The sequence below is a fragment of the Narcine bancroftii genome, chromosome 1 (assembly GCF_036971445.1).
Source record: "Narcine bancroftii isolate sNarBan1 chromosome 1, sNarBan1.hap1, whole genome shotgun sequence".
In the NCBI taxonomy this organism is placed as follows: domain Eukaryota; kingdom Metazoa; phylum Chordata; class Chondrichthyes; order Torpediniformes; family Narcinidae; genus Narcine; species Narcine bancroftii.
The window spans coordinates 261,385,465-261,400,474 of NC_091469.1; the positions used below are offsets into that span (position 1 = coordinate 261,385,465).

Genomic DNA, 15,010 nt, shown 5'->3' on the forward strand with positions numbered 1-15,010 from the left:
TCATAGCTTCCATAGGAGGTAAAGATGCATTATTGACATTTCAGGCCTGAGCCCTTCTTCAAGGTATGGAAAAGGTAGGCAGCGTCTGAATAAAAGAAATGGCAGGGGGAGGACTATAGACCGACAGACAAGGTGATGTTTGGATATGGAGAAGAGGCCAGGAGAGAGGAAAGGTGAGAATTGATGGGGGGGGGGGGGGGGTGGGAGGTGGTGTTTGGTTCATGAATGCAGAGCTGAGGTAAAGGGAAGAGTGGGAAAAAACTAACAAAAACCAGAGAAGTTGATGTGAATGCCATTCAATTGGAGAGTGCCCAGATGGAACATGAGGTGTTTCTCCAATTTGTGGGTGGTCTCAGTCTGGCAGAGCATGAGACCAAGGTCAGACTTGTTAGCAAGGGTATAGGGCAGCGAAGTGAAATGGGTGACAACTGGGTGATCCCCGCTTTTGTGGAGGGCAGCAGCTCTGCCAGTGTCACCATTTCTTTTTACTACAGACTCCACTTTCAAGTTAACCCTCAGGGAATCCTACACTAAGACTTTGATGTCCCTTTGGATCTCTGCTCTTTTTAAAATATTTTTTATTTATTTGATAGAAAAATATTACATATATATATTTAGATATTAATTATATAGCTTTTATATAATGCAGTACAGAATGTCATATATCAATTATAGATTGTCTTATAAAATTCTCAAAATAAAGAGAAAAATCCATATAAGAATTTCACCTCATATTCTAATATTGAAATATACATTATGATTATCTAAATAGACCAATCTCTTCTAGCTATTAAAAAAAAAATCCCCCACACTAATCTAACCCCTCCCACTAAACACGGTCACCAGCAAATAAATTGTAAAGAATCAAGTATTGGCTTTTGGACATTGGATAGAAAACCCCAGAGCACAATTGCCTAAGTAATCAAATTATGACCATAGTCCATAAATTTGAATTCTTTCCTAATTTCAAAAAAAGTAGTCTACTTCTTTCTTCATTCTACCAAAGTGTACGACCATATGCTTCCCTGCACAGAAATCCAGCTGCCACTTGTTTGTCCATTCTCCAAACCTCTGCAGATTCCCTACTTGATCCACAGTACTCCACCTCTGCCTATCTTTGTATCGTTTGCAAATATTAAACTATATTTTTGTGCAAACCCTTCTCGTTTATGAATGTTTTCAGAGAATAAAATCTTATGCAGCCTAATTTCCAAAAGACAGAGCGATTGACTCAAAACAACTGAAATGTGAAATAGCGGGTTTTTCAGTTTTACCACTGGCATCAGGTAACATGAAGAAATGCATTTTAAAAATCACTAGCTTATGTTAATTAAGCTCAAATAATAATTATTTACCACATTATTTGCACCAAAAACCCCACCCCCTTTTTTTCTGGAGCATTTAAAGAGTGGACCATTGTTGATCTTGCCAGTAAGGCCAAGATTGAATGCAAACAACTACATATCAGCTGAAGCTGAGAGGAGAGAGTTGGAAGAAATATTTAACATTTCATGTCACAGCTAAGCAAATCTCTAGAGTCGATTGAAAACATTATTGTAAGATTCTGATGTAAGTGGGAAAGAAAGCAAAAACAAAGTATGGGCACAAAATCCTGAGCTCATTTTTTGTTCAAATATTGCACTCTTTCAGATTTTATGTATTGAAGAGGTAGGGAAAAGCCTCCCCATAAAATATCCAAAGTACCTTCATGTTACAGTTTCATCTACAATAGCAACAGTTACTGCATTCTGAAGAAAAAAGAATCACAAAAGGTAACATGTTTTGCAAAGGTTCCAAAATTGATGAGTTGTATTATAAATAGTTCTTTTGTAAATGACAAAGATTAATTCAAGTACATTGAGAGCTACAAACGACATACTTGCACAAATTAATGCGTGGGCACCACATACATGCCAGCAGAAATCAATACTGTAACAGACAGGAATGATGGCTCAATCAAGACTAAAATATAAAGACGCATTGTATGTCTGGGGAGTAAATTATTTTAGACTCAATTTTTAGACATCCTCTCATTAACACAGAAAACATTTAAAAATCAAAACTCACTGGATTTGGTAGTAACTGAGACGACCAAATCACAACATACATTTTAGAAGTTAATTTCTGGTGAATGGTACTTAAATGTAGCATTAATAGGTTCTCCATAAAATGTTGCCAGATCTGCTGAATATGTTTTTAAGGTTTCAAACATCATGAGTATTTTGCAGTCTAACAGAGGATTTTGATTTTTGGGGGTGTTGATAAATGCATTCCAGCTTATCATTTTTACCTTAAACATGGTAAACAAAAAACTTTAAATAATTCCAATACGATAACATTAAGATAGAGGAAGTGGGCTTGGGGCTATAGCCTCGCAGCAAATGGAAAATAACTGTCATAGAATCGTCCAATTGTACTACACAAAAACAGGTCGTTTGCCCCACCATGTTCATGCTGAACTTTTTGCCCATCCACACTTACCTCATTTCACCACAATTGGACAATATCATTCTTTGCCTGACAGGCATCACTATCAATTAGTACTAAATCCAGAAACAATAAAAGACAACGTTTTATAAAATATTCAGTCTCTCTGTAATAAAATAGCATTACAAAATATCAACTTTGGTTGCTTTGAAATGCCTATTTGTAAGATACTTGAGAAAAATTTAGGAATCTTTCAAAAGAATAAACTGATGACTTTGGACACTCTGATTCCTTCCGATCCATCATACATACACATTTAATTTACCTTTGGCACAGCACATTTTAAATAATTTCCAGATAAAAGTCCAATATAAATCAGTTTCAAAGACATTTGAACGGTGCCCCTTTGGTTGGTGTAGGCAAGATCTTGATCAGTAAAGTTGGGGTGAACATAGGGCAGAATACTTTGCAAACCTATTTTATCAGCTTTGGATTCTCCACATTTTAAATTAAGTTCTGGAAATAACCAAGGGAAAGAAATGCAGGCAATGTATTGCCTTATACAAAACCATCTTGATATCTTAAGAAGCCTGTCGATATACATTTCCACAGCAAAATTACATTGCTGCAAATCCATCCATTGGTTTGCTTCTCCTCCTACTTATGTATGTCAAAACTCCATCAGCTCTGCACAACTGAAAAGGCGTATTAATGGGCAATGGCCTCATGAAATATCAGTTACAAGAATGGGCAATATTTTTGGTTACCGTACATAAATGCTGCCTCAGTTTGGCAATGCACAGTCGTATTCTAAAATTATAATGCTTACGTAAAATTCCATCAATTGCCTATGGCCAAAGTTTATTCTGTGAAGTAGTAATGTATAAGAGAGGGAAACAAAGCCAAAAACAAGGCTGAAAGTGGGTTCGAAAGGCAAACGTGGTCAACCATTGAGATCAAGTTCCTACAACACAGAAATATCGAGTGAGGCTATCAACGCATCCAATTTCTCTGGCAGTGATAGTCTCTCTTTTCATTTTCATTTGCAGCAGCTGTTTTTCTTGTCACAGACAGCATCTAAATTCAAGGCATCTTCTCTCTGTTTGTCTTCCTGTTCACTTAATAATCTGCAAATAGATTTTTTGTTAAAGAAAGCATTACTTAAAAATATCCAATTTTTGCTCCTTATTTTGGTACAATACATTTTCAGATTTCAAATTTATTGTGAGAGTATATACATGACATCACATACAACCCTGAGATTCCTTTTTCCTGCGGGCGCGGCAGAATCACCACTAATTGGTAGTGCAAAAATTAAACTGTACACAGCATGAACATGTAAACAAATAAAATAACTAAACATTTTCACAAATCTTGCCATCTGGCTGGTTAGTATTCAGAAAATATCCTTAAGCCTTTGCTGACCATGTTCCATTATTTCAGATGATTTGACATATGGTAGCTTAAAATCATAATAGAATTATTTGTCTTTCAGTTTGAATATTATTGTCTGCATCGCAGCACTTTAGATTTAAAGATTCAATATCACTAAAGTTTCAATTGCACGACCTAGTACATTGAGGCTCTCCAATTTGCCACATTTAATATATTAAATCTTTTCCTCAAACTTTGGCCATTTGTCCTAATGAATTATTAGGCTCAGTATTAGACACTTTTGGCTGTTGATACTCCTATGAAGTGCCAAGGGGGCCAAGGGTGTTTTACTGCTCTAACGATGCCACATAAATGCATACAAATCAGAATTGCACTGCACAAGTATATGCATGTAAATATTTTTACTCCAACATTCCCATATCCAGCCATTTATTACTTTAAAAACATTATGAATTTGGTGAAAATGTCATCAACTTTATTAAATCTAAAAAGTTGGCTTTGCATGGAATGAAAGGTAAATCAGGTAATCTAAACTAGTTTTTGAAAGCTCACTCAGCAGTAGATATTTCCCATCCTCAACATAGAACGTGGAACATTAAAAGCAGAGCCCAGGCCCTTTGGCCCACTTTGTTGTATTGCTCTATAAATACCTACTCAAACAAAATCAAAACCCTTCCTACTTCATAACCCTCTATTTTTCTCTCATCCATGTACCGGTCAAAGAATCTATTAAATACCCCTAATGTTTCAGCCTCTACCTCCACTCCAATAATGCATTCCAGGCACCCACAACCCTGTGCAAATAACCTAGCCCTGATGTCTCCCCTAAATCTTCCTCCCTTCACTTTGTACAGGTGTCTGCTGGAGTTTGCTACGACCACCTCGGGAAAAAGATGTGTGGGCTGTCTACCTTATCTATGCCTCTCATAATCTTACAGACCTCTCATCCTTCTTCGTTCCAAAGAGAAAAGTCCCAGCTCTGCTAACTGGGCCTCATAAGACTTTTGTTTTTCCAATCCAGGCGACGTTCTATTAAATCTCCTCTGCATCCACTCTAAAGAAGCTTCTACATCCTTCCTGTAATGAGATGACCAGAACTGAACACAATATTCGACATGTGGTCTCACCAGAGATTTATGGAGCTGCAACATCGCCTCACAACTCCTGTACTCAATGCCTGAGTAATGAAGCCCAGCATAGTCATCCTTAATTATCCTATTTTTCTGTGTGGTCACCTTGAGAGATCTATGGATTTGGTCCCAAAGGTCCCTCTGTTCTTCCACACTGTTAAGTACGCCACATTTAACCATGTACTCTGCCTTCCATTTTAATTTTCCAAATGCATCACCTCACACTTAATCTGGATCAGCACACTTTCTCAGGTGGACTCCTGCCACCCTATCAAGGTTAATTAATTCTCAAGAATCAGTTTTAGCACATTCAAACTGCATAGTATTCCTATCAGGTTTTGAAATACCTAGATCTAGTATTCTCTCAGAGTCAATGCATAATTATAGTTTTCAGTGCCTTTTCAACATATTAAATGTTAACAAAATATCACTATAATTTTACAGGAGCCTCATCATCATCAAACAGTGATTTTACTCCTAATTGTCTTACACATATATAAAAATACCTACAGAACCTTCACTTTGTTTCATAACAATATTTAATCCTTCACACGTCACCCTTGGTTTTTTATTTCCTCAATATTCATTATTTTTAAAAGTAAGCCTGGTCTAATGTGCACTCTCGCCCACAGATCAAAAGGCCGGCATTCAAGACTTACTCCAGAAACTAAGCACAAAAATCAGTGCTGATTTTTCAAGAGCACAGTACTGTCAGAAATTTCATCTTTTGGATGAGCTATCAAAGCACAGCTATGTCTGTCCACTCAGGAGCTTGCAAATACCTGCAGAGCAATATTAATACTTCATCTATTGCACCGGCAACATGATGGCATGAAAATGCAGAATGCATTTGACATATTACGCCGACATCTTGCATAATCTTTAGTCTACCTTTCATTCTTTACCAATGACAAAGCTGATGAAAACAGACAGATTTTAGGCAGTTTTATCCTTTCAGACAAACATATTTCAAATGTGGATACAAGCCACAATTTACCTTGCCACATGCATCAGTGGTTCCACGATATTATATCCTGTTCTGGCACTGCATTCATAGAAAACTGCATTGTACTCCTAACGTATTAAAAAAACACAGAGCACTAATCAGTATTTGACAAGTAATGCATGTTTTACAATGCAAATTTTAATTGCAGCTTCAATGAAGAAAGTATCTTCCTTGTAATGTGATAAAAGACCTGAGCCAAGTGGCTATTTCTGTGATAAAACCAATAAAGTCTGGATAATTCAAAATATAGATGCTTCTAATGGATTGATATTTTCAAGTCACCAAACATATTTTTATCCAGTACTTGCTACAATAGCTCATTAAAATTCAACCTCAAGTGATATTAACCATATAACCGTTTACAGCACGGAAACAGGCCATGTCGGCCCTTCAAGTCCGTACCAGTTCACTTGAACAACTCCTCTAGCTCCTCCGCAAACTCCTGAGGAAGTAGAGGATGCCATATATAATTGTGTAAAAGTCAATACCACGTATAAATCAACCTCCTATTTTTGGCCAAAACAAAATCGGGAATCTCCACCCTCTGCATATCTACCAATGACCCTACCCCACCCCAAAATTATCTCCTAAAAGTTGCATTTACCTTCCAGAAGGAAAAATACAGATGCACAAATAGTCCAGCTTAATGATTTAAATTACAAGATTATTTTCTTTCTGTCATAGAACATTACAGGACAGAAAAGTCCCTTTGGCTCATGATGTTGTGCTAACCTAGATATAACTACTCCACAACCCTCTATTTTTCTTATATCTGTATTCCTAAGAGTCTGTTTAATGTTCTTATTACATTAAAAATTATTCAAACTATAAAAAGGGGAGGTATTTAGAGTTTAGCAATAAATGCAGCCTTAACCACATTATCCACTCATTTTAAAATATGCCGATGACGTGGCTAGAACATTATAAAATTCAAATGTAGGATCTTATAAAAATTATTGGCACTATTTTCTGACTCTCTACAATCGTCAGAGTTGGAAACCATCCAAACAACCACTGAATCAACCAGTCATGTACTTGACTTAAACATGATACAAGAACGATATATTGTTCGCTTTCATTCTCATAACTCAGTAACTTCATTGCATAACTCTTATCGTACTCAGTCAGTCCACACTGATTTCCTTTAGACCAATCAATCTACACTGATCACCATTCCAACAACCACTCTACACTGACTGCCATGCAACCTTTTAGTCTACACCAGTGGTTCTCAACCCTTTTTCTTTCCACTCACATCCCACTTTTATTCCCTATGCCTTCGGTGCTCTGTGATTAGTAAGGGATTGCTCAAGGTGGTATGTGAGTGGGAAGGGAAGGTTGAGAATCACTGCTCGAGACCCAGTTATTACTGAAATATTTTGCTTGAGAAAAATTGTCATTGGCTCGTTTCCTTTGGAGTTAGGAAACCGTGCACATAACGAGTCAATGAGGTACGATTAAAACAGTGGTTTTCAACCTTTTTCTTTCCACCCACACGCCATTTTAAGCCATCTCTTACTAATCACAGAGCACCGATGGCAGAGGGAATACTTAAAGTGGAATGTGAGTGGAAAGAAAAAGGTTGAAAACCACTAGTCTACACTGACTGCCATGCGACTAATCTGTCCAATTAGTCTACACTCATGCTTATGTTCCATTCAACCGCCTCCCAATCTATTTATTTGATTGTGGTCTACCTTCAGAAACTTTCATTTTCTCCCCAATGTACTTACATACCTTCCCATTAAGGTATCAGTGATATTTACCCCAACCTCTTTGTGTGGTAGTAGATTCCCTAATCTAACCACTGTCAGGAAAAGAACTTTTTGTCTGACCTGCTAACTGGATATATTACAGATGTATTAGTTTCTGACGAGTGTACAGTGATTGACCAAGATGTGTCAGTCATATCCATTTCCTTCCATGAGCAGAACCATCTACATGTTTTTATTTAATTTCCATTGGGGTTTCCTTATACTCTATTAAAGACATTGAACATAGCCCAGCAGTGACATTGACAATGCCAGAGAAGGTTTCAACATTTCATGGCTGGTTATGATTTTACATCCTAAACATCAATGTATATAAAAGCCATTAATCTGAATCGTACATGATAAAAGTTCATCCAGTTAAAGAATACCCCAAATCCATTTATTTGAACAGTGGGGAAGAAATGGTGGTTACAACAAACTGCCAGGAAAGTTGCTCACAGGGTTCCTGTGATGCCAGTCTCTGCTTTACCTCAGATGGCTTTCAATCAGGTGCCATCTAGATGCATTCTACAATACCCAGAAGCAGTAAAAGCATCAGGCAGGCTGAGCAACCAGGGTGAAGAAATCGGGAAGTGAGAAGTAGGGATTGCAATCACCATTTTTCCCAAGAGTAAATATTGATTGGTACATGAAATGAAATTTGAAGTAAAAGCTAAAAATCCACTTAAAAATACAAAATTAATCACAACAGATTACGCTGCTATAAATCCAATCACATCTCAGCCTTTTTTTAGTTTAAATGCTTTATTTAAAAAAAAACACAAAAATAGTGCGATAGATGTTTGTATCAACTCACAGATTTTGGGTGGAAGGGATACAGTGAGCTGATCAGCATCTGTGGGGGAGGAGGTATGGAGGAATTGTCAGCACCTTGAGTCTAAACTTTGCGTTAGTGGCATTGAGGCACACACCACTCGGCCCACTGAGTTCCTCCAGCTTGTTTCTCACCCCAGATTCCAGCATCTGGGGTCTCTTGTGTCTCCACATTTTGTGTTTAGATATGTAAAAACTACATAGGCTTGAGAGGAGCAGAGTATCACTGACAGCAGCTTTTCATTTCAATGTGCCTGAACTTGATTTCTGCCTTATGCATTAACAAGGGTGAACTTTGGCATGCTCAGCATCATTACATCTTCAAGTTCAACCAGTATTCTCGGCATACAGACATACAGCACTGTTACAAGCCCTTTCGGCCCACAAGCCATGCCACCCAATTGACCTACAATCCCCTGTACATTTTGACGAGTGGGAAACCAGAGGCCCTGAGGAAAACCCACACAGATACAGGAAGAACAAACTAACTCCTTACAGGCAGTGCAGGATTCGAATCCCGCTGCCAATTGCAGGCGGTGTAACAGCGTTGAGCTAACCACTACGCTGCTTGTCTTTGGGTGTCACTGTACCACTTTTTTATTACTTCCTAAATCAAAATCAAAATATATATAGTCCATATTATGGACATGAAATTAAAATTGCTTACCTTTGCTAGTCTTTCACTTTCTACTTTTGACACCCGTTGTGTATCAGAGTTCAGAACATCTATTTTGTTGCCAAGTAGACAAACAACCGCCCTTTCATCAATTCCTTCCTGTTTTAACAGAATAGTAATAGCCTTTACTGCAAAGAAGTAAAGTGATGTGGTGATTTGTATTCCTATTTCTCAAACCTGGACTTAAGATCAATCGAATTAAGGAAGAAGATGCCAATGGGACATGGATAAAGGGAATGCTCATAATCTTTTACCCAGCGTAGATAATTGTAGAACAAGAAGGCTCAGGTTAGATTAGATTAGTTTAGCTTCATTAGTTTTTCATTTTTTTTCTTTATTATTTTATTAAAACATTCCAAAATGGTTGCATACATTATGTTTATTACAAGATTAAGTTATTATAAGTAACTATTGATGTAGTAATGCGTATTTTCTTATTTGCTCAGTTTTTTTCCCCTTGTATACATTTGAATCATTATGTAATCGTCATTTATTATGTTGCTTATATGTTAAACTCAATAAAAATATTTTAAAAAGAGAAAGAGAGCATAGGTTGAAGGCAAGAAGAGAGAGATTTAAAAGGGACCTAATGGACAATATTTTCATTCAGTGAGTGGTCCATATCTGTTGTTGATCCATTTTTTTAAAAAAATTGCCCATGTGGGCCACCAATCCTTTTTAACAAGGAGTCTCTGCTGTCCTTGTCCTGCCTGGCCTTGTTTTGGTGCATGTGATTCCAGGCCTGCAACAATGGGGGCGAATCAGAGCTGACCCATGAAAGTGTAAAGTTCTTTTCCCTCCAAATAGTTGACTGAATATTTTCAAGATGAATAGAGGTCTAATGGGTAAATGTATTTGTTGGCATGACTGAAACAAGGGGTCATATTTATAAGAAGGTAATTCATATATTTTGTCGGGAATTTGGAAGAAATTTGATAGAGTTGTGAGAATATCAAACTTGGGTTTTAAAGGAGTAGTTGAGTTCATCAGAATCCAATGTATATGTTCATATCATAGCCTTACCTAGAACAGGACAGATAGGAGCACACCTGTTTGTGCAGATCACAATGCCAAATTAAACTCGACTTCTTCTACCTACGCATCATCCATATCCCTTCTTTTCCCGCATATTCATGAGTCTAACAGCCGTTAGCATTGTACTGCTGCTATTGTGTCTGCATCCACCATTTTCCCTGGGTGGTGATATATTTCCTCCATTGTATATAGTTATTGTTTGCCGCTGTAATATATGGAGCTGGCCCGCCCACTGATGGCTCATACCCTATGACTCCCCCCACCGTGGTCTTGGGCCATAAAGGTTGAGCCACCTCTCCCTTCCCTCCATTCCTATACCTGGATCCAGGCCAGCAAGGTTCTGTACATTAAAGCCTATCGTTCCCTCAGCCTAGTCTTGGTGGTTACTGATAGTGCACTACACCCTGGAAGCCTGCTCCAGGCGCCTGCTACTCTCTGTGGAAAAACACTTCATAATCAGGTTTATTGTCGTGAATATGTGTCATGAAACTTGTTGTTTTGCCGCAGCAGCAGGTTGCAGTACACGGTGCAAAATTTACGATAAATTACAATCAAGTAAATACAAGAATTTTTTTTAAAAAGAGAAAAAAGGAGGTAATGTGAATAGTGTGGTGCGCTGAGGTCACAGCAAGCAAGGACAAAACTCGAAAGACTGTACAATAGGCTTTATTCCAGTAAAAGTCTGAATACCAGTTCATGCCTTGGTGGCTCCCGTGTGACTGGTTCAGGAGGGGCCAGCTCAGGTCTATATTCAGGTCGGCTGATTGACAGCTGGCCAGGTGGAGACAGCCCCTTAGGTGGTCTTCCTTCAGGTACTGAGATCGCCCCCTGCAGTGGGGTGGTGGTCACATCACCATTAATAGATTTATTTTCAGTCGGTTAGTCAGCATTCATAGGAGACAAAAATCTATTTCTGATGTTTCAGGTGAGTCCTTCTTCAAGTAATAAGGAAAAGAACAAGTAGAATGAGCAGAATCTCAGAATACACAGAGTGCGGGCTGGGGGAGGAGTCCAGTCCAGCTAAAGGTATTAAGTGGATAGGATAAGGGGGAGGTGAGAATTCATTATGTCTGTGTGAAAAGGAGACAGGGAAAGGCGGAAGAGAGATAGGCCTGGGGAAAGGCGTCATAGGGAGAAGTAAAAGGGGAGGTTAACGAAAGACAGAGAAGTCGATATTAATGCCATCTGGTTGGAGGGTGCCCAATTGGAAGATAAGGTGTTGTTCCCCCAATTTGCGGGTGGGCTCAGTCTGACAGTTCACAAGACAATTCTCGCCTCTCCCCTTATTATATTCACTAAACACTTTTTGTTGGTCTGGATTCATTCCCCCAGCCAGCATTGTCTGTGTTCTGAGATTTCCTGTTTTTTGCTCATTCCTTGAAGTAGGCCTTAGGCCCAAAATGTCAGCAATGTATCTTTGTCTCCTATGGATGCTGAAAAGACCAGCTGAGTTCCTCCAGCATTTCAGTGTGTTTTTACTACAATCAGTGTCTGGAGACTTTTGTGTTTCACTTCACTGAATAATCTGCAGGTCCAAATATAGGACCTGCTTTTTCCCTCCAAATCATCAAAATATCAAAATGCTACCGCTCTTCAGCACCTCAAGGGCAACAACTGGATAGAGTACGGCTTGAGAAGGAAACTAGCTCTTACCTCCACACTAGTCATCCAGTTTCTGACGGCTGTGAAGGAGGCCTCAGACGTAACATCATACATCACCAGGACGCCATCTGCTTTGCGGAAGTATTGCTTGGATATGCTACGAAACCTTTTAAAAAAAAGTACCACCAAGGTACATTTGAACAAGAATTATCCTCGCAGTTTGCGCAAAAAAGCTGTGAACTTGCTCTTGTCAGCACAATAGATTCCTTAATAATCAGAGAGATTTTTCCCGCTATTGTCACTGGATCTCAAACTCTCTGTCCTGAGGGTAGTGGAGGCCTAATCATTAGAAATGGTTAAGGCGGACAGCAATAAGGAAGACTGAGTTATTGAAGGTTCTGGGGATCTGGGACAGAAGAGGAGTTGAGGCCAGCATATTTCAACCATAATCATATTAAATGATGGTAGGTTTGAGGGGCTAAGTTGCCCTTCTCCTGGTCCTTTTTTTTTGGGTGCCTGTGTTCCTCATGTGAACACCATCACAATTCACAAACAAGTGTTAAAGGCTTCTGTTATGATTTTATCTGTATTTTTTATATTCTATATTTTAGTGGGTTACTTTGTGGGTTGGACAGGGAAACACACACATAACACCGCTTTGAAACAGATACAGAAGGCTACTGTCAAGAAGCCATAAAATTCTTATTACTGTTCCAGTGAAAGCCTGAATGTTTGCTAAGAGAGACAGCCTGTCTGTTGCTTCAGAGCTGCAGGGCAACTTGTTTATTGTTCAATTGAAATGCTGGAACAATGGAATGTTTGCACAGAAATACACCTGTTTAAACAGAAGACCATCTGCTTATGACTCCTGCTTTTGGAGAAACCCAAAAACCATGTATTGCTTAAGCAAGTCATATGATTAAGGAGTCTTGAAAAACAGCCTTTAGTATCAAACCAGAGTCACCTGAAAACGGAATTCAAGTGATGTCGGAAGAAGATGGTCACTCCTGCTGTTTCTCTTTGGCAAGAGAGAGCAGTAATACTGTGGCCATTGTAATGGTCACTTCTGACTGATCCATCTCTGGGTAAAAGAAAGCAAGATCATTCTTGTTTCTGAATCACGTTCATTTTGATGGTTACTTTGTCTAAAACCCTTGCCTGGGTCTGTGAAAGCATCGTGGAGGTCACAGGTCTTGTAACCCTTGCACAAGAAACAGGGGATCTGTGACAAATCATTCATATGTGGGAACATTTTTTCTGAAATCAACTCGGCAAGAATTCATGAGTTTTGAGATGTCTGATGACTCGGTGTCTCAAAATAGTTATTGATAAAAATTATTGTTTTGAAGATACCATTGTCTTGGTGAATTTCTATTGCTGCTGGTCTATGTTTGTAACACAAGGAAAACTGATTGTATACTTTTATGAAGAAATAATTTCAAAATGTTGAAATTTTTTTCCAGTCAAATGCCAGATGGAATACTTATTTTTGTTATATCAGTAGCAGAAACTGGTTTACTTTATAATTATTGTTTCTACATTATATAAGAAACTTCAGTTCAACTCTTGTTATCCTATAGGGATTGGTAGATGTTGGACAAGTGTATTTTCTGATTGCTTGAGACTTACTCTTACAATACCCAACTAATACATCTGCATTAAGAATAAACAGTTTAAAATACAAAAGACAAAAGTGCAAAACTGTTCAGGTGCTTAATCTTTTATCCAAAATCCTTGGGACTAGACACTTTTCAGATTTTGGAATTTTTCAGATAACGGAATAATATTAAAATGACAGTACTTTTAAGTAATGGTGGGGGGAGGGTGTCGCAATGGTGGTGGATGGGGGCGGGAGTGGTAAATGAAGTGAGATAAAGATCGACCGCTCTTTCCCTGCTCACCTGACCCAATCGTGCTGCTTCTCCCTCCCTGCTCGCCTGACCAAGCTACATTGCCTTGCTCGCCTGCCAAGTCGCACTGCTGCTCTCTCCCTGTTCACTGACCCGAGTCACGCTGCCGTTCTTTCCCTGAGTTGTTCCCTTTGTCAAATACCCTTTCAACAAGGTTGCTGAAATTCTGCTGGAGGACAATCCCTTTATTTCTAAGTAAAACATACAATAAAACTTCAAACTTAAACAGGCTCAAACTAAGCTAAACACCTGAAAATATACTATACATGCAGTTTTTTTTAAATGTTCACTTTTCGGAGGTTTTAATTTTTCAGAATTTCAGATAAAAGATTACGTACCTGTACTTACACTAAACAAAGTTCACTTGCATGAATACATAAACCTTAAAGCATTTTACTTTATTTTCAGTTACATTCTTTGAAAACATTTAACATCCCTGCATCTGCAGGTTCCTCCCCCTCCAAGGAGCCACCTGAACAATGAACAAAAACATAGATAATTAACCCCCACCCCCCCCCCCCAAGTTTATAGATAAAGCCTCTTTCAGGGGCAACTCATACTCAGCAGGGATAAAAAAGAGTCACCCCAACCAGCCATTGCTGTTCCACACATTATTCAAACAGCCGCCGCAAACAAAGCACGACCAAAGCACTCCGCTGGCTGAATTATTTGCTTCGATCTTCACCAAATGTTCATGAGTTACTCCAGAGAACATTTAGTTTTACAATTTTAAACTTATGTATTTTCACTTACTATTTATTTTAATCGATTTTATTTATTTTCCTCAATTTTTTAGCTGGTTGCTTGACCCTGCCGGATGCTTGAATTCCAGATACCGGGGCTTTACTGTAGTAAGATTATTCTGTCCGAATGTGATCAAATAGAATAATTCAATGCTTTCTGATGGAGTGGTTCAGAACTAACATGTTAACGTTGGTTTTCTTTTAACAGACTCTGCCTGTCTTATTGAGTGTCTTCAGCATTTTCTATTTTTATTTCTGATTTCCATTGTCTGCAGTTTTTTTTAAAAATTGCCATCTCTAACTGTTCTTGAGAAAGTAACGTTAATCACATTTGCTAATAATAAAATGGGTTTCTACGATAATCAAGCTGGCTTGTGGTCAATGTTATTGAGGCTGGGTTATGTTTTTCTAAAATGGATCGCAGATCATTTAATTAACTGAATTTAAATTCCATGCCTGACATTGAGGGATTTGATCTCACATCTATGAGCCTCTGATCTC

General features: G+C 38.4%; 1 protein-coding gene across 1 annotated transcript in view; it reads right to left on the reverse strand.

Moving 5' to 3' along the window:
• Positions 1–1,731: 1,731 nt before the first annotated feature.
• Positions 1,732–15,010, reverse strand: part of cracr2b (calcium release activated channel regulator 2B) — a 137,257-nt gene continuing 123,978 nt past the window's right edge. The window contains exons 15-18 of the mRNA XM_069896715.1: positions 11,908–12,022; positions 9,211–9,318; positions 5,950–6,026; positions 1,732–3,554 (exon numbers count right to left, since the gene is read on the reverse strand). Of these exons, the coding sequence (XP_069752816.1) occupies positions 3,467–3,554; positions 5,950–6,026; positions 9,211–9,318; positions 11,908–12,022 (388 nt within the window). The 3' untranslated portion in view covers positions 1,732–3,466. The remainder of the gene's footprint in view (positions 3,555–5,949; positions 6,027–9,210; positions 9,319–11,907; positions 12,023–15,010) is intronic.